The sequence below is a fragment of the Orcinus orca genome, chromosome 9 (genome assembly GCF_937001465.1).
Source record: "Orcinus orca chromosome 9, mOrcOrc1.1, whole genome shotgun sequence".
NCBI lineage: Eukaryota > Metazoa > Chordata > Mammalia > Artiodactyla > Delphinidae > Orcinus > Orcinus orca.
The window spans coordinates 84830272-84855380 of NC_064567.1; the positions used below are offsets into that span (position 1 = coordinate 84830272).

Sequence of the window (25109 nt, forward strand, 5' to 3'; positions counted from 1 at the left end):
CTTACCTGATGAAGTCTAGTGTCTATATTAGAACGGCTGCATGTGTGCTGGGAGCTGTACTCTAAATGACTCTACCCACACATTAACGTAAGGATTAATCTCCCAGCCTGCGGAACGGTATTAGCAGGTCACTATGAGGTCCATCTCTCAAAACTGCAGACTTAGAAAGCAAATCTCAGGTGGCAGCTACGCGGTCGGGTCCCCTCCACCGAGGGTAAGGCCGAAGAATTAGCAGAGTCTTAATTACTCATCCGCCAGGGTCTACAGACTTCAAGGCTGAGCCGGGATGCAGGAAGCCTATTGCCCCGTAAGAACACACTCCATTTTTCAAGCAATTTCTCCAGTTCATTTGTTTCAAGCACCTTTGAATTCCTCTGGCATAATCACCCTACCCTTTGTCAACACAAAGTGATTGTTTAAAACGACTCAATCAGATCGTGCCATGGGCGACTATTTCCAATTATTATGATTTATTGCCTGTTTAGCACCAATGTGCCAGGCACCTTCAACAGAAGAGGTAGCTTCGAAAATGATTTTTCTTTCTGCTCCGGAGGCCCACAGAATAAAAATTGCCTGCTCAGAGTAAAGGAAACATTATCCTCCCTGATGAGGGTCAGTGACTAAGGACATCTTGGGAAGGAGGTTTAATTTTCCAGATGAAGTAGAATAAGACTTTCTCACAGCCATCGATCCTCCTATTGATCTAGGGCACAGAGTTAAATTGATTAAAGAAAGAGGAGAATATTCCCGGTTTTTCACCAGGCCGGGAAGAGATTTGTTGTGGATAAACCAAAGTCACTTAGTCCCATTGAAGGTAGGAATCCGGTATTATTAGTCTGAATTCCCAGCGTGGCCCCATGCTGGCACCTTTGGGCACTAAACAAATGCTTATTTAATTGATTGATTCAAGTGTGGGAGGTCAGACCACTTATAATTCCCATCACTAATCACATGTACAGTTTAGGGAATGGAAGTTTTTTGTAACAGCTCTTCAGGGAAGAGCCTGTCATCGTTTTAATTCTTCCCTCAGGTGGTTGCCAGGAAAAGACAGGAGCCAGGTACTGAGTGGTGGTTTCTGAATGGCTGAGGATCTCAGGAATGTGTTGACTAGATAAACAGGCTCCAAGTTCTTAATAACAAGAGCCAGCTAACTTACTGACTTTTTAAGAAGTCCTGTTAGTGAATATTAAACATCAAATCATTTGTAAAAATTAAAAAGCACTATCTAGCAACACATCCTTCAGATACCCTCTCTCCAGTCATCCCTGAGGTAGACAAGGAACGGTTACTGTCCTGTCCTGAATGGAAACACTGAATGGTTCCCTGGTGTTAACTATGCCAGTAACACGGCATGACTTACGCTTGGTTAAAACACCACTAACTTAACCAGCAGTCTCTCTTGAGCATTCAGAGACAAAAGTCAACCTGGGAGGCATAGAATTTCTTATTCTTTCTGGAACTATCATTCACTTGAGCACGCTGGTCACCACTGTTATTTCTTATCTCAACTTCAGGAAAGTGCTCCCTCGGTTCAGAAAATGATCTCACCGACTAAATTGTGAATATTGTGGAGCACCGTTGCTCAAACTGGGGAGCTCGTTAAAATGCAGATTCTGATTCCTCGGGCCTGGGGTTGAGGCCTGAGATGCTGTGTTTTTAGTGGGCTCGCAGGTGACGCCAGTACTGCTGGTCCATGGAACAATTTGAGCAGCAAGGTTTTAGCAATTCATACACATTTTTTTCCTACAAATTGTACATAGTGTGTAATACCATTACATTTTTTTCATTTAGGAAGACAGTACTACAATAAAACGTAACTGAGTTGTATGACATCAAGTGATGTCACCGATACAGACATAGATACATACACATTTATTTCAGGTATACCAGGTCTCGCCACATTTCTCTAAATTATGATGGTTGGCTGCGGTTCCACTTTCGAGAGAAGGGAATGAGTGATCTCCAACTGATACTCATCCTTCATTCAACTGCTGTTTATTGAACACTTAGTATGTGCCCAGCACTGTGTTAGAAACTGAAGTTACAACAGCGGACAAGACAGATCACTGTCTCTGTCTAATAGGATTTGTATTTGAGGAAGAGAGAGACAGAGATTGAGGTAACTATTGTGAAAGAAAGGAGCTGAAATAGAAAATGACCACTTTGGACAAGGTGGTGAGAGAGGCCCGTCTGAGGAGGTGACACTGAAGTTGAAGGGTCTGCTCATGTGAAGCAACAGGGGGCCGAGTGTTTAGGCTACAGCTGTGCTCACAGCCCAAGCAGCAGCTCCTCCTTGGCGGCAAGTGTGTATTGAACAGAAGGGGGCTGCTGCACAAGCTTGATCCTCAGTCTGCGTCACTGCCAGCAATTCACCACCGACCCCTCTGCACTCAGCTGCCCACATCCTTTCCCGAGCCGGCCTCTGGCTCCCCTGCCTGTCTGCAGCCCATCCAGCCGCCGCACTAGCGCTCTCTGCAGGGGTTGCTGACACATGAGGAGTTTTCTGCTTGTGCACAGACCCATAGAAATCTGAGGCGTTGATAAACTGTCATCCGCAGTGATAGTCAAATAGCGTTTCTAGTATTTCTTTCCAGTTTAATTTTATTTCTGAAGAAGTGACTCCAACAAAGAGCCTTGTTTTTTGCTCAAGTGAAATTAAACCTGCTGGAAGTTGGCCATTATGTATGAGACCAAAATGCTGCAGAAATTGATACTCATTGGTTTGTTTCTAGGAAAAACAGGGACTTCGTTTGCAGAAGGAAAAAATTCATAGGCAGTCTTTTTCAGAACCCAGTCAGAACTCTCCTTTTTAAGGTAAGGCAAACTCACTGCCTGGATGGATGCCTCCTGGGCTCTGGTTCCTTCTCAGGTGGATTATCCAGGAGGAAGATCTACCAGGATCTGTATTTGTTGATCCTGCTCCAGGGCTATAGCTCTACTTCCAGCACCTTCTGCAGGAAACAAGTGATAAAACTCACCTCTCCTTTTTGCTCCTCATGGGAACTTTAAATAAAAGTAACAAAAAGGGGCTTCCCTGGTGGCGCAGTGGTCTGCCTGCCGATGCAGTCTGCCTGCCGATGCAGGGGACACGGGTTCGTGCCCCGGTCCGGGAAGATCCCACGTGCCGCGGAGTGGCTGGGCCCGTGAGCCATGGCCGCTGAGCCTGCGCATCCGGAGCCTGTGCCCTGCAGCGGGAGAGGCCACAGCAGTGAGAGGCCCGCGTACCGCAAAAAAAAAAAAAAAAAAAAAGCAACTAAAAGGGTGGAAGGGGATAATCCCTGGACAGGCCAGTTAGCCTCTCTGAGCCTCAGTTTCCTCATCTGCATAATGGAGATAATGCCAGTATCTACATCAGCGGTTTTCTGTGAAATTTGAATGACATGCACACACAACATTTAGCACAATAGTAAGTGCCCAGCGAATGTTAGCTGTTTTTTATCGTTGTCATTATTATTTACATGTGCTTACTATGTGCCCAAAAGTGGGATAGATGCTTATTTAGCTTTTACAAAAGTTTGGGTAATTTTAATTTTCATAACAGATACCTGAGGTAGTTATTATATCACGTAGTCTCAGAGAAGTTGAGTACTTTGCCCAGAGCCACAGATCTGGTCAGTAGTAAAGCTAGGATTTAACTCTCTACACTGCCTCGACTCTAGATCTCTTTTGCACCTCCAGTGTTCATGAATACTGACATGACAAAGGCAGGCTCAAACCCTCCAGTGGTTCTCCGACGCCTGCAGAATGGACTCCACAGTCCTTCACACGCCAACAAATGAAGAAGCCTGCCATCGCCTCTTCTCCTATCACCCTACTCCTCACATCCTGGGACCGTCTATTTGGAGTCCCCTCACATACCCCGGGCACATAGCACAGAACTTGAACAAATGAATGAGTGTGTGGAAGTATGAATGCAGGGAAGTCAAGATTGTGTGGCTAACCCTGGAAAACAATGAAAAGTTGAGTTTGGGCGTGTATAAAAGGGAGAGATGCATTTTTTTCGTTTTTCCAAGGTAAGCAGAAGAGAAGCAACCACTTGAGAGAGAAAGGCTAATTATCGAGGAAATAGGGGATGACGTTGCTGCTAATAATAATACTATAATCAATCTAGTTTTCACCTGAAAACCATTTTGTCAGGGAGGCCTCCCTGAACCCCTGAATGAGGTTAGCTCTCCATTAAATGCTTCTGTAGCATCCTTTACTGTTTTAAACTTTTCTTTTGATGATACATCACATCTGAAACCACTCATTCTATATCTACCTCATATAACAAGCTCTTCAAGGGCAAGGACATCATCCTTGTTCATGCTGAATTCACAGCAATTAACACGGTGCCTGGCACAGAGCAGATGTTCAATAATTTTTTTTTAAATAAATTTATTTATTTTTGGCTGCGTTGGGTCTTCGTTGCTGCGCGTGGGCTTCCTCTAGTTGCAGCGAGCGGGGGCTACTCTTCATTGCGGTGCGCGGGCTTCTCATTGCACTGGCTTCTCTTGTTGCGGAGCATGGGCTCTAGGCGTGCAGGCTTCAGTAGTTGTGGCACGTGGGCTCAGTAGTTGTGGTGCACAGACTCAGTAGTTGTGGCGCACAGGCTTAGTAGTTGTGGCACACGGGCTTAGTTGCTCCGCAGCATGTGGGATCTTCCCGGACCAGGGCTCGAACCCGTGTTCCCTGCATTGGCAGGTGGATTCTTCACCACTGTGCCACCAGGGAAGTCCATGATGTTCAATAAACATTAACTGCCAGATTAATAGTATTTATCCATCCTAAGGGCAGTAGTGCTTCTGCTTACCAATACTAGTAAGATGAAAAGAAATTCCATTTCTTGATAAAGGAAATCTAAAACATGATACTCAGACTGAAGCAACACACATTTAACATGTTTTAGTTCAAGCATCAGTGAGTTAACTCACTTGTTAGATAAAGAGGAAGGATCACCCTTATTACTCTCCTGCTTAAAACCTTTCCCACTGTCTTTAGGATGAAGTTCTCACTCCTTAGCTGGTACCTGGGGTTCCCAGGTACCCAACCTGCTTTTCCAGCCCCCTCTTCTATCACTAGCCCAGGCACCCCTTACCATTCCCACAACCCACTGAGCCCTTGCTGATCCCACCTTCTTGAATACTCTTTCCTACTTTCTGCATCCAGTGAACTCTTATTTTCCCTTCAAACTCCCACTAAAACCAAAACCTCCCCCAAGTCCGAAATACAGAACAATCTGTTCTCTCCGTACCCACTTCACAGCACTCTGTACTTGCCCCTCAAAGTCTAGAAATCTGAAGTAGTACACTGTGAGCTCCTTGAAGGCACTAATTGTATCTTGTTCATCTCTACGTCTCCGGTGCCTAGCACATGCCTGCGTAAAGCTCAGCACTTCTTCCCATGACTAAATATAAAAGAAAACCTTGGGTCCTCCTTGGCTGTTCTCTTTCCCTCACACCCAGTATCCAGCCCATCCGTAGGTCCAATCTAATCTGTCTTCAGAATCGATCCAGAAATCAGCCCCTTCTCCCCAGTCCCATCACCACCCCCTAGTCCAAGCCACACCATCTGTTGCCTGAGAACCCCAGTAGCCTCCTGACTGGTTTTCTTGATTCCACCTGCAGTGCATTCCACACATAGCAGCCACATGGGCCTTTTAAAATGTCATTCCTCTGCTTGAGACCATCCAGTGGTCTCTGTCACACTTAGAATAAAATTCAGATTCCTCACTGAAGCCCTGTTTGACCCACACCTCCCCTCTTGCATCTCCCAACCCTGTTCACCACATGCCTCCAATATGCCAAGCCCTCTCTCTGTTCTTGTTCCTTTTTTGCCCACATGACTTCTACTCAGCGTCCGAGTCCCTGCTCAGCATCACCTCATCACAGAAGCCTTCTCTGACCACCTTATCTCAAATAGAACCCAAATTTCTCTCCATCTCCTTGCCTTACCTTACTTTTCTGAATTGTACTGATTCATATCATATTTGTTACTGTTACCTATTTGTATATTGATTTTCTGTCTCTTCCACTCTGAAAGTAAGGTCCAGGACACAGGAATATTGCTTTCTTCACAGGTGCATTTTCAGTGCATAGATCTGTGTCATGTAAATAGTAGGTGCTCAATAAACATTTGTTCAGTGAAAAGTTTTCCCCAGGTTTCTGCTGAAGATGGCAGGAGGGCAGGTCTGGTGCTTGATGGCTGAGGCCATCTCCTGGGCTACCAGGCACCCATCATGGCCAAGCAGGTGGTACTCTGGGCGGGAAGGTAGTAGTCACATGCTGAGTGGGCATGAACATCCTTAATGGCTATTTCTCAGGAACAAGTTAAAGTACCTGGCCTTCCTCTGCAAGCGCGTGACCAACTGGTCACCTGGCCCCTACCTCGTCCGGCCACAGTCGCATCCCGTGGCGGATGGAGGAGGCATGCCGCCCACGAGACCAGGCAAGGCCAGGCTGCCCTGGCTGCTTGTGGTGTTGGATGGGATCCCGCGACCCGTGACAAGAAAAAGCAGACGGTTGTTCCTGCTGCCCTCGCGGCTGTGTCTGGAGGCTTCGTGAAAGTTTGTCCACCTGGGGTGCCAGGATCAGGAGGTTGGCTGGGAGTACGGAGGTGACAGTCACCCTGGAGGAGAAGAGGAAGAAAGCCAAGATTCTTTACTGGAAGCAGGAACAGCTCATGAGGCTACAGAAACAGGCCAAAAAGAATGTGGAGAAGAAAACCAGCCGATCCACAGAGATCCTCAAGAGCCAGGGACTCCTGGTCTGAGCGCAGAAAAGACAGTTTATTCCTCATGCCTGGTCTGCCCTTCGTCCAGCGCCACCCTGGGATGTGGGCACCCAAGGGCAGCCATCCAGGGGCCACAGGCAGTCTGGGGCGTAGAAGGCTGGGGACACAGAAGAGGCCTTGGTCATTGCTCCTGATTAAGAAAAAACCTTTCTTTAAGAAGCTACTTTAAACATTTCTAAGACCTGTGCAGGCATAATTTGTCCATGACCTACTTGTTCATGAGCGACTTTTAGAAAATCAGTGGTAGGAACAACTAGTTACTTCAGTTTTAGTATTTGCAAAAGTGAGCTGGAAAACCATCATTGGAGGGGAACCCTGCCTTGTGAATGGGGCATCTGTTGAAACGTCCCACGTGGTCATATACTATCCTTGGCAGCTGTGAGAATGTAGGGAAATGCTTGCTGGGACAGAGGCTGGTGTGGTACCAAGGTCTCCATAGAGGGGCCAGGCTGGGAAGACATGCAGCCACGGGGTTACAGGCATAGCTTTTGCTCTTCTCTGTATTTGTGATCAGAAGTGAATAACTTATTTTTAAAGGGGAGAAAAAAGGATGGATAGAGCAGCTGGCTAACGGGTCCTCAATGGCGGCAGAGATATGAGAGGACAGTGTTTTGTCTCTGGATAGCCTTGATGAGATATGGTAACAGCAAAATTGGATGACTCTAGACACAAGAGCTTTGCTTCCACAAATTTATTTTCTTTGTAAAACAGCCAGAATTGTTAAAAAGGGACTTTGCTCCCTGGGGACATATTGATGGGGATACAGTTACACATCACTTGTGGGGCCTCCCAGTCTAGAAGTGGATTAATGTGATGCCTGAGTCTTGCCCATGGACAGCTTAGACAGAGGAAGGGTTAATGGAGAAGAGCTTGTTTGGGTACTGCAGAGGTGTGAATTTAGCTGGAGTCCAAGAGCATCCTCTGAGTAGCTCATTTCCACTTCTTCCACCTTTGGCGAGAGGTGGCTCTTATCCATTTCCATCACTTCTCCCCTGAAATAGGTATGTGATGATTGATTATTCTCATCCCTTACTTCCGCTCTTTGCCACTTCGGACAGGGATGTATTTCTGCGATGAAGAACACGATTCCAGAAAAGCTTAGAGATTAAAGATGGCTTCTAAAGATTAAAAGGAAAACCTCTTTGAGATTCAGCTGACTGGGAATTCAGAATTCATTATTAGTTTCATTGGGCTGAGATTTATCTTAGTCGAATGGTGAGGGAGGGAGGAAGGGAAGTTACTAAGCAAATTAGTGGTGGAAACATTATTTGCAAAAGGTGTAACCAGTTTAAACAACTTCTTCGCACCAGCTGTAAGCACAGTTTATCAGCACTACTAATTTTTCACATTTTTAAATTGAGGTATAATTTACATATAGTAAAATTCACCAGTTTCGTGTACAATTTTACCAGTTTTGAAAAACCTATACAATTATATATTATCACTACCATAATCAAGATACAGAACACTTCCATAAGCTCCCCTAATTCTCTCATTCTCCACTGGGGTCAAGCCTCTTTAAACCCCCAACCCCTGGAAACCACGTATCAGTTTTCCGTCCCTTTAGTTTTGTCACTTGGAGAATGATAAAAGGAATCATACTGTATGTGACTTGTTGAAGCTGACTTATTTCACTTAGCATCTGAGATTCACTCGTGTTGTTGGGTGTATAAGTAGTTTTTTTCCATTTCATCGCTGAGTACTATTCCACTGCAGCACAGTGTGTTTACCTAGTCACTAGTCGATGGACATTTGGGTTGTTTCCAGTTTTTGGTGAATAAAAATAAAGCTACAATAAAAATTGACAGTCAACAGGGAATATAGTCAATATTATAATAACTTTGTATGGTTTGTTAGCTATAAAAATATAGTATCACTATGTTTTACACCTGAAACTAAGGTAACATTCTAAGTCAACTATACTTCAATTAAAAAAAAATGCACACTCAGGTTTTTGTGAACATAAGTTTTTATTTCACTTGTGTAGATACCTCGGAGTGGGAGTGCTGAGTTATATGGTAACTAAATGTTTAACTTTTTGAGAAACCACCAAACTGTTTTCTAAAATGGCTGTTCCTGTTTACATTTCCAACAAAAATATGTGAGAGTTCCAGTTGCTCCATGTCCTTGCCAGTTATTTTCAGTTGTTGTTGTTTTTTTTTTTACATTTTAGCCATATCAGTTAGATGTGTAGTGGTATCTCATTGTAGTTTTAATTTGCATTTTGCCATTAATGAAGTTGAGCATCTTTTGATGTGCTTATTTGCCATCTATAGATCATCTTAGATGAAGTGACAATGCAAATCTTTTGTCCATCTTATTTATTAATTTAATTTATTTTACATTGAAGTATACTTGATTTACAATGTTGTGTTACTTGTACAGCACAGTGATTCATATATACATATATCCATGCTTTTTCAGAATCTTTTCCCATATAGATTATTACAGAATATTGAATAGAGTCCCCTGTACTATACAGTAGGTCATTGTTGATGATCTATTTCATATATGTTAGTGTGTATATGTTAATCCCAACCTCCTAATTTATCCCTCCCCCGCTCCTTTCCCCTTTGGTCACCATAAATTTGTTTTCTAAGTCTGTGAATCTGTTTCTGTTTTGTAAATTAGTTCAGTGGTATCAATTTTTAGATTCCACCTATAATTGCTATCATATGGTATTTGTCTTTCTCTGTCTGTCTTACTTCACTGAGTATGATCATCTCCAGGTCCATCCACGTAGCTGCAAATGGTATTATTTCATTCTTTCTTACAGCTGAGTAATATTCCCTCATATATATATATATATACCACATCTTCTTTATCCATCTGTGAATGGACATTTTGGTTGCTTCCATGTCTTGGCTATTGTAAATAGTGCGGCAATGAACACTGGGGTGCATGTGTCTTTTTGAATTATAGTTTTCTCCGGCTATACACCCAGGAGTAGGATTGCTGGATCATATGGTAGCTCTATTTTCAGTTTTTTATGGAACCTCTATACTGTTCATAGTGACTGTACCAATTTACATTCCCACCAACAGTGCAAGAGGGTTCCCTTTTCTCCACACCCTCTACCGCATTTATTGTTTGTAGACTTTTTGATGATGGCCATTCTGACTGGTATGAGGTGATACCTCATTGTAGTTTTGATGTGCATTTCTCTAACAATGAGTGATGTTGAGCATCTTTTCATGTGCATTTAAAAAAAAAACAGTGTGAGTAAACTTTATGTCTTGAAATTGGCTTCTTGAAAGTCTGCACTGTTTTGAATTCTCTTTCGCTTATCTACCCCAGGACATCTGTTGAGGGCCAGTGTCATTTACAACCCCGCAGGCCTTGTGAATATGAAGTGCCCATAAGCACCAGTTTTAAAGTTGTTATGGGAAACGGCCACAAGGCGGCAGCATTTCTTCATGCCCACCTCAGGTTCCTGGGGTAACCAGAGGCTTGGTGAAAGTCCTGTTCCTGGGCTGTAAATGAGAGACACCCAAGGGCTTGTGTCTCATCACTTCTTCCCGCTTACCCATCAGCACCCCGGACAAATCGCAACCCCTGCAAAAGCACTCCGCTGAGGGCGCTGTCATCCGTAGGTGGGGCGACTCTAAGGAAGAAGGCTGGAGGTAGAAAGCCCAGCACCAGGAGATGTGGAGACCAGTTGACTTTTCAAAGCTCTTCCAGCCCAGAGGGTCCACCATCCTCTGGGTGCAGTAGGCTTGGTTTTAGCTTTTGGAGGGGCTGCCTGGATCTGGAGGTTGTGGCCCCATCCAGACGGGACCCGGCACTACAGGCCATGGGGGACTCCTTTGCTGGCACATCCTTCCCAGCTCCCTAACCCGCATGCCAGTCCAGGCTTGGAACCCAAGCCATCTCAGGCTCCAGGGATGTGACTGACACCAGCCGGGGTCCCCGAGGGGTGAGGGGAATAGAGTAGGCATTTCTTTTTGTAATTTAATTTTTAGTTTATATTGGCGTATAGTTGATTTACAATGTTATGTTTGTTTTAGGTATACAGCAGCTTGATTCAGTTATACATAGATGTTTATTCTTTTTCGGATTCTTTTCTTATATAGGTTATTACAGAGTGTTGAGTGGAATGCCCTGTAGTATACAGTAGGTCCCTGTTGATGATCTATTTCATATATTTTAGTGTGTATATGTTAATCCCAACCTCCTAATTTATCCCTCCCCCGCCCCTTTCCCCTTTGGTCACCATAAATTTGTTTCCTAAGTCTGTAAATCTGATTCTGTTTTGTAAATTAGTTCAGTGGTATCAATTTTTAGATTCCACCTATAATTGATATCACATGATATTTGTCTTTCTCTGTCTGACTTACTTCACTGAGTATGAGTATGATCATCTCCAGGTCCATCCACGTAGCTACAAATGGTATTATTTCATTCTTTCTTATGGCTGAGTAATATTCCCTCATATATATACCACATCTTCTTTATCCATCCATCTGTGAATGGACATTTTGGTTGCTTCCATGTCTTGGCTATTGTAAATAATGCTGCAATGAACACTAGGGTGCATGTGTCTTTTTGAATTATAATTTTCTCCGGCTATACACCCAGGAGTGGGATTGCCAGATCACATGGTAGTTCTATTTTCAGTTTTTTAAGGAACCACCATACTGTTCTCCATAGTGGCTGCACCAATTTACATTCCCACCAACAGTGCAAGAGGGTTCCCTTTTCTCCACACCCTCTCCAGCGTTTGTTGTTTGTAGATTTTCTGATGATGCCCATTCTAACTGGTGTGAGGTGATCCCTCATTGTAGTTTTGATTTGCATTTCTCTAATAATGAGTGATGTTGAGCAGCTTTTCATGTGCTTTTGATCCAAACTGCCTAGTGCTGATAATAGCAAGGGGAATAAACTTGATCCTAACTTGGGAAAGGGATTTGCCTCTCCCCCATTGGCACATAAGATATATAGGTTCTATATCTATATATCTTATCAGCACATTCACTGGCATGTTGATTCATGATTGCCCCGGGATGAAGCTCCTTTAAGCAAAGTCATTATGTCATTATGGCTGATACGATTACAAAGGGAAAGAACATCTGTTAAGTCAGATGGACTTGGATCTGGAACGTCACTTTACTGCATCCCAGGTGCCACCAATGAAAGCTGAAAACTCTTCCCAATGTACTTTCTGTCACTGGAGTCCTCCTTCTGCTCTCCTCGCCCAGACTTCTTTCTTTCCTCTCCCACTTCAAATAGGCATTATCATTTCACCACCATCCTCCCTCTGAAGGCATTTGGTTTCAAATCTTCCATTTCTATTTGTGAAATAGATTTATTTGTTCATCAAATATACACTGAGCATATATTACTGTGTCAACCACTATGCTAGGTATTAAGTCCACTGTGATAAACAAGACCAGTATGGTCACTACCCTGATGAAACTTACAATCTACTAGTTGAGACTGATGTTAATCAAATGAGGAGGCAACTGTGTAATTCCAAATTATAAGCACTATGAGGAAATAAAGACAAGATGCTGTTGAGAGCAGAGTATCCTACTGTGGGTTGGGGTTCTCTGGGGTGATACTTAAGAGTCCTAAAAAATGAAAAAGAACCCACCATGTGAACCGCCGTGGGGAGAACCTTCTGGGCAGAGGAGTCAGCAATGATGTACGTCCCACAATAGAGAATGAGCTTGTCCTTTGAGTAACTGCACCAAGACCAGTGTGGATGGGGAACAGGAGATGGACATAAAGCTCGGGAGGCTGGCAGGGGCCAGATCATGCAGGCTTTTGTGGGTCATGTTGATCATTTTGATTTTACTCTAAGAGCGGTGAGAATCCACCAAAAGTTTTAAGCAAAGGAATGGCATGATCGAATTTATGTCTCAAAGAGATTCTTGTGGATGCTGCAGGGAGAACCACCAGAGGCAGGCAAGAGTGGTAAAGAGAAGAGTGGGTTAAATGGTGGGAGACCACATGAGAAACAAGAGTTTGGGTGTCGTAACTAGGTTAGCTGTCCTGGGCTCCGAACTCAGGGGAGGGTATCTGGCTTACAGTATACTGCACTTAACTTCTGCTGTCTGAACAACATGGAAAATCAGATTTGAATTTCCTTTCTTTACCAGTATCCCCAAGGGTTTACAAAATATGTCCACGCTGTGGCCTTCTTTTAAGTGTGATTATCTCAGGTGGCCCACATGGGTTGCATTCTTCCAGGACTGCCCTGTATCTTGAACTAGCATGGTGAAAGTGAAGGGGAACATGAGTTGACAGAGTCCATGTGTATTTGAAAATGAGACTAATAAGGCTTGCAGGTGGACTGTATTTGTGAGGGGAGAGAGAGAAAGGAATCAAAGATGACTCCAAGTGATGGTTGTGCCATTCACCAAGATGGGAAAAATAAGGAAAGAGTGCAGAATGGACTTGGGAAGAAAAGATTTGCTTTTGGGGCTTGTTAAATTGAAGATGCCAATGAATGGTCTGAGCGGAGATACCAAGTAGGCAGATGGATATATCAGCACAGAGCCCATAGCACAGAGCTCAGCAGAAGCATTTGGGAGTAGTTGTTGTATAAAAGCACCATAAGTAGATGAGAACACTTGGGAGAGACCGTGAAGAATGCCAACAGTTAGAGGCCAGGTAAAAGAAGAGTAATCTATAACATAAACTGAGAAGGACCAGCCAGAGGGGTGAGAAAAAGAGCAGGAGAAAGGCGTGTCACAGAAGTCTGGAGTCCAGCTCGTTTCTGGGAGCAGTCAGCTGTGAGAAATATGGTGGGATGAAGCATCTAGGTGATACCACGAGGTGTCCTCTGGATTTGACAGCAGAAAGATCATGGGTGACCTTGAAGAGAACAGTTCCACTCAGGTAAGGACGAGAGAGGGCAGGCGGAAGAAGCCAACTTGGAATAAAAAGCTTTTTCCTGATTGCAGCCATTGGGCCTGGGGATGTTTTTTGGACAAAGAGTCTCCAGAAATCCCAGCAGGCACATATGGCCCATTATGTCTTTCGAGGATGCGTCTCTGTTATTTCTAATTCTAGTTAGAACATCTCCAACAGGAAGGATGCGTGAAGCTCGTCCTCCTAGGCAAGGACTCTGAAGTGAACATGATCGCATGCTTTAGCCAGTGGCCAGGCCAGATTCAAGAAAAAAAAAAGGGGGCAGGGGCATGGGCGACGGCCAGAATAAGGTTTCAAGGAATCAGAACTGAACGTGGTTAATTCTTCTGGTTATTGTGTGTCAGAATTCCATGAAAACTAGTTTGAAATGTTACAGAAGGCATCCCCCCGGCCCCCACAGTCCATGTCACCTAGACAGGCAGGTGAAAGGTGAGGAAGGGGCTTCCGGCCGTCTGCCCTTTGTGCTTCAAGGAGCTTTGCAGGCTCGTGCCTGGTGCGGACACCATGTGTCTCGTAGTGAACTGGAGAATTCTTGCCCAGAAAACTGAAAACTGTGGAACCACATATATAAATGTCCATCTTGAGATCACTTTAGGATCTAGTTCATTTTAATTTTAGACTAATATTCTTAATCAGTAGTGGCTTGAAACATTTTAACTTTCAGTTTCTCCCACTAATTATTTAATGACCTACAAACAAACGCTTGCAAAATTTGTTTATAATAAAAGGGATTCTTTTGTATTTTGAATAATTTCACCTTCTGGTTTATCGTTATAAGTAAGACGTTCACAAATAAATGCTAAATACTCTGATCAGTGCTGGGATCTAGTTCCTGTTGGCCTCCTCAGTGGCCACTGAGCATGTCCATTTCACTGCTTAGATCCTATTTGCAAGGTGACATCTTAGGACAATTTTCTCAATAAAAAGAGTCAGGAAACCCAGCATTTTACTCCTGGCTGACCCATTTTGTAATCTTGGTCAAGTTACTTAACCTCTCTCTGCTTCGAGTCCTCCTTCAGAAAATGGTGTGAATAATATCAACCTCCCTATATCTCAGAAGTGATTTGAGGCCAGCTACTTGTCTCTGCCACGTGTGACATCATGGTGGGGGAAAAGAGCTTTTAAAATGTGAAATATTATTAGCCTGGTGCAAGTCAGAGGTTATCACTGCAAAAGGCCTCTACAGAGGCCTTTTGAAGACTTCTTTTAACCCTTTCAGGCAGTATCTTCCTATATGGGTGGAGTTGCCACCTTCTATCATTTATTTCATTTTAAAGCTCTAACCCAGGCAGAAGCAGAACATGCTTGAGTTTTCACTGAAAACATTTGCATTTGAAGATTTCAGAATACTCCTGGAGGTAACCAAGGATACCTGAGATAGAGCAAAACCACACTTGGAATCATAGCATATGGGAATGGCTGATTTACTGCACTTATTCAAAACTTCACCTGCATGTATGCTAGTTCATATGGCCAGACCATTAGTAGACAGCCACTGAGGCACAGAAGGAAAATCTGGCTCAGCTATGCGTGAAAAATCATCATAACTCTCCCGTTGCAAGGTGCTTTTCCCTTTGGAAGTGCATGCCACACCTCTGTGGGTAAACATTCTATCTCTACCTTATAAAGGGAGAAACTGAGGCTTAGAGAGATCGAGTGGTAAATGCCAAAGGCAGGAGTAAGTTCCAGGTCTTCTGATGCTTTTCTAGGATTTTTCACTAAGTGAACATGATAATGGAAAGAAGGAAGAGAACATTGTGCACTAAATACTCCATTCAAATTTCACAGCAAAGGAGAAACTTTTTTAGTATCTGATATTCTCTGTGTGGCCAGAATTACTGGAACTATCTGCCCTCTTCCTCTCCTTATCTCTTTATAAATTGGCGTCAAGGGTAACAGGTAAGAATCCTCTACTTTTAAACAAAGTAGACCCTTAACATTCATAGACCGAGTTTCTAACACATGTCATAGGGGCAGGAATTTGAATCACATGCTGTGTGTAGGACTGAATCTCTTAGCTAGTGAGGGAGCCTTGCTGCCACGTGGCATTCAGATATCAATGTGGCGTCTTTGTTCTTCACTCATGGCCATACAGCAGTTCTATGGAAAACAATTACACTCCAGAGTGATATTCCAAAGTTTGAGGATTTCCAAAGGCCTTGGGACATATTCCTTATAAATATTAAGGGATCACTATATTGGATTTCTCTGCTTTAATTTTGCTTTAGTGGCCAGAACCTCAGTGGCAATGTTAGTGCTCAGAGTAGTAACTAAACTCATCTCAGATTCCTAACATATCTCTCCTCCTCGTACTTGGCTTCTGACTGGTGGTTGCTTAAAAAAAAAAAAAAAAAACCAAAACAGTTTCTCATTTTTATCATTCTATTTTGTATGTGTTTTGTTGTAAATTGTCGCAAATCCTTTCTTAGATCTTAAATCCCAAATAAATGTTGAAACTAGGCTTCCCAGAAAGAGTCATCTAGCTTAGTCCCAGGCCTACTATAATGTCAGAACTACTAAAGAGAATTAAATTAAGAACAATGATTTCTTAAAAGACAAGACAATAATGAATGTTACTTAATTTTTTATTATTTTTTATTGAAGCATTTTCATTTTATTTTTATAATTGAAGTATAGTTGATTTACAATATCATGTTAGTTTCAGGTGTACAACACAGTGATTCCGTTCTACATACATATATATATTCTTCAGATTCTCTTCCTCCGTAGGCCATCACAAAATATTGAGTATAGTTCCCTATGCTACACAGTAGGTCCTTGTTGTCTATTTTATATATAGTAGAGTGTATATATTAATCCCAACCTCCTAATTTATCTCTCCCCTCACTCCCCTTTTACCTTTGGTAACCATAAGTTTGTTTTTTATGTCTGTGAATCTCTTTCTGTTTAGAAAATGAGCTCATTTGTATATTTTTTATTGTTTTTTTTAGATTCCACATAGAATCGACATATTTATCTTTTTCTGTCTGACTTAGTATAATAATCTCTAGGTCCATCCATTTGCTGCAGATAACATTTCTTTGTTTAATGGCTGAGTAATATTCCATATACACCACATCTTCTTCATCCTTTCATCTGATGATGGACGCTTACGTTGTTTCCATGCCTTGGCTATTGTAAATAGAGTGCTGCAATGACCATTGGGGTGCATGTATCTTTTGGAATTATGGTTTTCTCTGGATATTCGCCTATGAGTGGGACTGCCGGATGATATGGTAACTCTATTTTTAGTTTTTTTCAGTGGAACCTCCATACTCTTCTCCATAGTGGCTGTACCAATTTACATTCCCACCAACGGTGTAGGAGGATTCCCTTTTCTCCACACCCTCTCCAGCATTTATTGCTTGTAGACTTTTAGATGATGGCCATTCTGACCAGCGTGAGGTGATCCCTGCATTGTAGTTTTGATCTGCATTTCTCTAATAGTGATGTTGAGCATCTTTTCATGTGCCTATTGGCCATCTGTATGTCTTCTTTGGAGAAATGTCTATTTAGATATTCCTAGGTATTTTATTCCTAGGTATTATATAAAATACCTAGGTCTATTCCTAGGTATTTTATTCTTTTTGATGAAATGGTAAGTGGGATTGTTTCCTTAGTTTCTCTTTCTTATCTTTCATTGTTAATGCATAGAAATGCAACAGATTTCTGTGTATTATTTTGTATCTTGCAACTTTACCAAATACATTGATGAGCTCTAGTAGTTTTCTGGTAGCATCTTTAGGATTTTCTAGGTATTATAGTATCATGTCATCTGCAAACAGTGACAGTTTTACTCCTCTTTTTCCAATTTGGATCCCCTTTATTTCTTTTTCTTCTCTGATAGCTGTGGCTAGGACTTGTAAAACTATGTTGAATAAAAGTGGTGAGAGTGGACATCCTTGTCTTGTTCCTGATCTTACAGGAAATGCTTTCAGTTTTTCACCATTGAGAATGATATTTACTGTGTGCCTGTCATAAATGGCCTTTATTATGTTGAGGTAGGTTCCCTCTATGCCCAGTTTCTGGAGAGGTTTTTTTTTTGTTTTTTTGTGGTACGCAGGCCTCTCACTGTTGTAGCTTCTCCCGTTGTGGAGCACAGGCTCCGGACGCACAGGCTCAGCAGCCATGGCTCACGGGCCCAGCCACTCTGCAGTATGTGGGATCTTCCCGGACCGGGGCACGAACCCGTGTCCCCTGCATCAGCAGGCGGACTCTCAACCACTGCGCCACCTGTGAAGCCCGGAGAGTTTTTTAATCATAAATGGATGTTGCATTTTATCAAAAGCTTTTTCTGCATCGGTTGAGATGATCATCTGGTTTTTTTTCTTCAATTTGTTAATGTGGTGTATCACACTGATTGATTCGTGGGTATTGAAAAATCCTTGTATCCCTGGGATAAATCCCACTTGATCGTGGTGTATGATCCTTTTAATGTGTTGTTGAATTCAGTTCGTGGATTTTGTTGAGGATATTTACGTCTATGCTCCTCAGTGATATTGGCCTATGATTTTCTTTTTCTGGTGGAATCTTTGTCTGATTTTGGTATTAGGGTGATGGTTGCCTCATAGAATGGGTTTGGAAGTGTTCCTTCCTCTGCAATTCTTTGAAATAGTTTCAGAAGGATAGGTGTAAGTTACCTCTTCTCCAAATGTTTGGTAGGATTCGCCTGTGTAGCCATCTGGTCCTGGACTTTTGTTTGTTGGGAGTTCTTTAGTCACAGATTCAATTTCAGTACTTGTAATTGGTTTGTTCATATTTTCTATTTCTTCCTGGTTCAGTCTTGGGAGAGTGTACCTTTCTAAGAATTTGTCCATTTCTTCCAGGTTGTCCATTTTATTGGCATAGAGTTGCTTGTAGTAGTCTCTGAGGATGCCTTTGTATTTCTGCAGTGTCGGTTGTTACTTCTCCTTTTTCATTTCTAATACTTTTGATTTGAGTCTTCTCCCATTTTTTTCTTGATCAATCTGGCTAAAAGTTTATCAATTTTGTTTATCTTTTCAAAGAACCAGCTTTGAATTTTATTGATCTTTGTTATTGTTTCCTTCATTTCTTTTTCATTTATTTCTGCTCTGATCTTTATGATTTCTTTCCTTCTGCTAACTTTGGGTTTTGTTTGTTCTTCTTTCTCTAGTTCCTTTAGGTGTAAGGTTAGATTGTTTGAGATTTTTCTTGTTTCTTGAGGTAAGACTGTATTGCTGCAAACCTCCCTCCTAGAACTGCTTTTGCTGTGTCCCATAGGTTTTGGATCATTTTCATTTGTCTAGGTATTTTTTGATTGCCTCTTTGATTTCTTCAGTGATCCATTGGTTATTTAGTAGCAGATTGTTTATCCTCCATGTGTTTGTGCATTTTTTTTCCTTCAAGTTAATTTCTAAACTCATAGTGTTGTGGTTGGAAAAGATGCTTCATTTGATTTCAATTTTCTTAAACTTATCAAGACTTCCTTTGTGGCCCAGCATGTGATCTACTCTGGAGAATGTTGCATGTGCACTTGAGAAGAATGTTATGTTCTGCTCCTTTAGCATGGAATGTTCTTTAAGTATCAATTTAGTTGATCTGGTCTAATGTGTCATTTAAGGCCTGCATTTCTTTATTGATTTTGCCTGGATGATCTATTGATTTAAGTGGGATTTTAAAATCCCCCACTATTACTGTGTTACTGTCGATTTCTCCTATGTCTCTTAACATTTGCCATATATATTGAGGTGATCCTCTGTTGGGCGCATATATATTTACAATTGTTCTATCTTCTTGTATTGATCCCTTGATCACTATGTAGTTTCCTTCCTTGTCTCTTGTAACAGTCTTTTTTGTCTGATATGAGTATTGCTACTCCAGCTTTCTTTTGATTTCCATTTGCATGGAATATCTTTTTCCATCCCCTCACTTTCAGTCTATATGTGTCCCTAGGTCTGAAGTGGGTCTCTTGTAGACAGCATATATACATGTCTTGTTTTTGTATCCATTCATCCAGTCTATGTCTTTTGGTGGGAGCATTTAATCCATTTACATTTAAGGTAATTATCAATATGTACGTTCTAATTGCCATTTTATTAATTGTTTGGATTTGTTTTTGTAGGTCTTTTTTTCTTCCTTTTTTGCTCTCGTGATTTGATGACTATCTTTAGCGTTGTCTTTGGATTCCTTTTGTGTGTGTGTATATCTATTATAGACTCGTTTGTGGTTACCGTAAGGTTTTGATATAGCAGTCTGTATGTATACACGATTGTTTAAGTTGCTGATCTCTTAATTTCAAGTGCATTTCAAGTATGCTGCATTCGTGCTCTCCTCCTCTCACAATTACTGATGTTGATATCACATTTGTGTGTGGATGATTTCCTGCCTTTATCAGTGAGCTTTCCCATTTCGTACTTTTTTTTTTTTCTAGTTGTGGCCTTGTCTTTTCCACTTAGAGAATTTTCTTTAGCATCTGTTGTAAAGCTGGTTTGGTGGTGAATTCTTTTAGTGTCTTCTTGTCTGTAAAGCTTTTAATTTCTCCATCAAATCTGAATGAGATCCTTGCTGGGTAGAGTAATCTTGGTTGTAGATTTTTCCCTTTCATCACTTTAAATATGCCCTGCCACTCCCTTCTGGCCTGTAGAGTTTCTGCTGAAGAAACACTGATAATCTTATGGGGGTTCCCTTGTATGTAATTTTTTGCTTTTCCCTTGTTGCTTTTAATATTTTCTCTTTGCTTTGTGTCTCAGCATGTTCCTCCTTGGGTTAGTCCTGTATGGGACTCTCTGTGCTTCCTGGACTTGGGTGACTGTTATCTGTCTGCTGGGTGGGGCTGTGTTCCCACCCTGTTGGTTGTTTGCCCTGAGGCATCCCAGTGCCGGAGCCTACAGGCTGTTTGGGGGACCAGGTCTTGGTGCCAAGAGCCCAGAATCTCTGCCTCCAGCCAGAGTTCACATAGGTCCCTGCCGTGTCCATCACCAGCTTTTATGACCCCAGAAAGAGCCACAGCTGCCCCCCACCTTTGCAGGAGGCTCTCCAAGACCAGCAGGTAGGTCTGGCCCAAGCTCCTATGGAGTTACTCCTTTTGGCCTGGGTCCCGTTGCATACAAGACCTTGTGTGCGCACTCCAAGAGTGGAGTCTCCGTTTCCCCCAGGACTGTGGGGCTCCTGCACTCAAGCCCTGCTGGCCTTCAAAGACAAATACTCTGGGGGCTCCACCTCCCCATGCCAGGCCTCTAGGCTGGGGAGCCTGGCATGGGGCTCAGAGCTCTCTCTCTGGTGGGAGAACTTTTGTGATATAATCATTCTCCAGTTTGTGGGTCACCCACCTGGGTCATGTGGGATTTGATTATATCACGAGTGCACCCCTCCTACCATCTCTTGGTTTCTTCTTATGTCTTTGGATGCAGAATATCGTTTTTTTGGTAGATTCCAGTCTTTTTTATCAATGGTTGTTTGTTTAGCAGTTAGTTGTGATTTTGGCATGCTTGTGAGAGGAGGTGAGCTCAAGGTCCTTTTACTCTGCCATCTTGTCTCCAACCAACATCAGGTTCTTGCAGAATAAAATAATTTGTGTTTTAACCATAAAGTTTGAACATCTTATAGGCAGCGTCATATTACCTGTTTGAATCTTGGAACACAAGTTTGACAATATAACCTCAAAGGAAAGTTGGAGAGATATGTATGTGGGAAAGAGCTCCTAAAGGGTGTCCATCCAGGAAGTCAAAGTTTCTGCAAAACTTTCTAACACCTGCAGGCAAAACCTCACAAAAGGGTTCCAATCCTTCCACACCAGCCTGTTCTGGCTGACCACCTCTGTCCCTGAATGGAATAATGAACCTTTTTATAGATGAATTCATCCAAATTCTGTATCTGGTGGTAGCTAAGAATTATGTCTTGAGTGACACCTACTGGTTGAGAAAGTTACTCCCCCAAGCATTTTCCGAATTACCTGGGTGCCTGTTAAAAATGCAGAGAAGTTCCTTGGCTGAGGACTCTGTATTTTTCAAAACTGCCCCAGGTGATTCACATGTATCCTTGAGTTTGAGAACCACTGATTCAGGTGCTCCCAAGTCAGATGTCCACACAGGGCTGGCAGACCTGATGACACTGCAGGAAGTTAGAAGGGGCCAAGGCAAAGGGATGGGTTAGGCCTGAGCTTTGTAACCACCTTCCTGAACACTCAAAGAGGGAAGGGGTGGTGTAAAGAGGATGGGGAACACAGAATCCCCAGGGATAAGGTCAGCTGCCCTCCTGGCAGTGAGGGCGGGGGTGGCAGTGGCCTGGGACCTTGAGAGGAGTGGCCCCTGGCCGCCTTCTCTCATTCCCAATGTGGAGGGAGGTTGCAGGAGTGTGAAAAGCATGTGCTGCACGGCTCTAACGCCTGTGCTTCCTGCCCCACAGACGATTCCAGCTCCTGGAGTTCTCCCGCTGCTGCCTCCCCAGGTCTGCCGGAAGTAGGCGCCTCCCTCGAGGACGTCCTCTCTCCATTCTCTCCATCACATCCAGCCCCACCATCCGACCCTAACAACCAGATAAGCCCAGACCCAACTTGGGATATCAAAAGGGAACACGACGTTAGGAAACCAAAGGAGCTTTCAGCCGGCAGCCAGAAGAAGCAGCGCCTCGGGGAGCAGAGTGAGCTTTCGGCAAGCCCGCAGCGGGCCGTGCAGCCGAGGCTCGCGGAGGTGCCTGGTGGCCAGGGGCAGCCTGAGGCCAGCAGGCCCTCCTCAGAGGCCAGGGCACCTGGGCCCACAGCAGTGGACGCAGCGCGGGCCAGCAGCAAGGAGGGGCTGCATGCAGCAGTGGGCCCCGAGCTCGGCCGGCGCGAAGGCCCTGGAGTGGCACCTGCGTTCGTGGGCCCAGGCCGCAGCGGGGGTGTGCGGGAGGCCGAGGGCAGGGCAGGCACACGTGCGGGGCCCAGGCAGGGCACGCGGTCCCCGGGGGGAACCCCTGTGCGCAAGGCTGCTGTTGCGCCAGGGCCCTGGAAGGTGCCAGGGTCCGACAAGCTGCCGGGCATCCTCAAACCCGGCGCCTCGGCCACAGGCAGATGAGCCCACTGCCCCGCCTCAATACCTGCAGGCCATTCTTCTTAGGTTCCGTCTCATGGTGTTTTAATTTATTTTCTCTGTCACGTGCATAAATCCACGAGGCACCAAGGCTTGGGAGCACCGACATGAAGTCCCACGTGTCCAACAAGCATGGTCCATATGGCATCCACGGCAGACCCAAACTGATCCTGAAGCTCCCAGTTCCACTGCGGGGGCTTTGGCAGCTATGGAAGAACCAAAATAACATGAAGAACATCACAGAGAGTGCAGTGTAGCTTTAGTAAAACAAGAAAGAACAAAATTCCCCCACTGCATGAAGGATTTGGATGTCATCCAAACTTTATATCAAGAAACATATCAAGAAACTGGACAAGTTAAGAGCAATCACAAACTGGAATATCGCCTTAAAAATCAAACTGCACGGAGCAAGCTGAAACTGAGACAAGATTATATCTTTTAATCTGAAGAGTTGTAAATAAATTGTTCTGGACGTATCTAGACAGGGGTTAAGAGGTTTCTTTGAAACATTCAGAACTGTTCACCCATGACACGTTTCCATGGCTCACTCGTGGCACCATCACCAGTTTTAGCAGCAATGTCCCCTGCATACTGCAGGATGAATTAGAAATCTAGTGAACTCATTGGTGTGATGCCATTTTTACTGCCATTTCTGTGATCACGTTTCTGTGCATTTTCAGTGGTAGGAAAAAAAAGTTTTAAAAATTGTATCCTAGGGAACAGTCTGCCATAAGTCAAAATTTTGCAGTTTAGCTCATAGATCTTAATTGGTTTTCATCTAAAATAGGAATTTTATAACTAAAGGACCACAATTTGTTAAATTGAGATTGGCAACGCTGCAGTTCCTTTATGAGAAGGCCTTCCTGTTGTCTCAGAGTTAGCAGCTTATTTGACAGCAACATTACATTTCACTCATTTTGCTGTCTTCCATTACTTCATTTTCACTTTGATAGAGCAGAGGCAAAGTATTTCTCCTGTATTTCTCAGATTACAATGAATCTCTCTCTGATATTAAAAAATCATTAGTATGACCCATTTCTTTTCATTAAAGAACATGGATCTTTTTAGCATGTCTTATTATTTCTCCTTTTATTTCCATTTGGTTTGCTTTTTTGTCTAGATCTTTGTTTATCTTCCTCATCCATGGTAGATACCCTAGTATCTCTAAGGATTGCCTTTCTTCTCTGCTGTTTTGATCTTTCTTTGTAAAATTTTACCTTCAGTTAATTATCCATGCATTCTTATTTGTAGCTGCACATATTAAAAGGCAAATGTTTCAGAGGGCAGTTTCTCTTTAATATGACCTGAATGAATGAGGTGTCATCCTCCCCATATTCTGCCCTTTACAGGAGTTCAAATGCAAATAAGCCTTACCTCCCTGCACCTGAAGTCAAATAAGTAAAACAGGGAGATCAGGTCCCATCACAGGCAGTCACAAGTAACAGCTTCCTTGGGTTGACTCTTTCCCTCTCTTTGTAATTGTAGTATCCTGAGCACCAGCTGTTTAGTTTCCATCAAGCATAGGTGTAGTTTAGTTGTTTGACAAGAGGAGAATATGGTTGAAAGCCTCAAGTGAAGAGTCTTGCAGCCTGTAAAAGCAATTTCCAAAAATGAAACCTAGTCATCATAAACTAAAGCACAAACACATGTAGCAGTTTACAGTACTTTTGGTTTAATCTCAATTACTCTCCTTCTCCCCTGGACTACAGATCCAGTATAGTTTGCCATTAATTTATTGAATCTGGTTTTGGACAATGCTTCTGTAGTGTAGCTGCACGTCCCGGTACTGTATCCTCTGACCTTTATTTTCCATGTGTTACAAAAGGGTAAAAAAATTGAGATTACGCTTGCATAAATTCTAATTTGCACAGTTCACAGCTACTACTTGTGCAGTAATTGCTTTATGCAGCTGTAATCCATAACCTGTGAAGACAGCACATCATCTAAACCCCATTCCAAATAATATTTCTGTGTAGTGTTAGCTGTGAATTTACCCTGTACAGCTGTATCTCTATAAATATAATTACATGTATTAATAGTCACAGAAAGACTGTAAGTGAGCAACTATTTTTATGAAACGCACCACTATGGATAAATTAACTTTTACAGAAATCTTGTTTACTGTATGATATTCTAAAACACTGTCAAATAAAATATATATCCAAAAATATTTTCTTTTTCCAACTATATAGGCTGTGTGTTGTCGACTGAAAAAAAAAAAAAGCACAGTGTGAGAGTTGTGAGTTCAGTTTTATTTGGGGCAAAATGAGGACTATCACCCAGGAGACAGCATTTCAGATAGCTCTGAGAAACTGCTCCAAAGAGGTGGGGGGAGAGGTATTATATAAGATTTTAGCAAAGCGGGGGTATGTGCAGTCAGGCACACATTTTCACAGAGGCTTGCTGCCAGTCACGAGGAGCACATGTCCCCAT

General features: G+C 43.0%; 1 protein-coding gene and 1 long non-coding RNA gene across 13 annotated transcripts in view; one reads left to right on the plus strand and one right to left on the minus strand.

The window, feature by feature from the left end:
* Positions 1-25109, plus strand: part of MAGI2 (membrane associated guanylate kinase, WW and PDZ domain containing 2) — a 1374207-nt gene that overhangs the window by 1321640 nt on the left and 27458 nt on the right. For 7 of the 12 annotated variants that reach the window (XM_049714925.1, XM_049714927.1, XM_049714926.1 and 4 more), the window contains one exon: positions 22012-24865. The exons of 1 other annotated variant lie outside the window; for it this stretch is intronic. In XM_049714925.1, the coding sequence (XP_049570882.1) occupies positions 22012-22661 (650 nt within the window). In that variant the 3' untranslated portion in view covers positions 22662-24865. Of the gene's footprint in view, positions 1-22011; positions 24866-25109 lie in introns of those variants that run through there. 4 more of the 12 variants (XM_049714932.1, XM_049714930.1, XM_033439767.2 and 1 more) reach the window with 1 other exon arrangement.
* LOC117203790 (uncharacterized) overlaps positions 16571-25109 on the minus strand; it is a 51614-nt gene continuing 43075 nt past the window's right edge. Inside the window, exons 10-11 of the long non-coding RNA XR_004486681.2 lie at positions 24051-24265; positions 16571-22882 (exon numbers count right to left, since the gene is read on the minus strand). This is a non-coding gene — a long non-coding RNA (uncharacterized LOC117203790). The remainder of the gene's footprint in view (positions 22883-24050; positions 24266-25109) is intronic.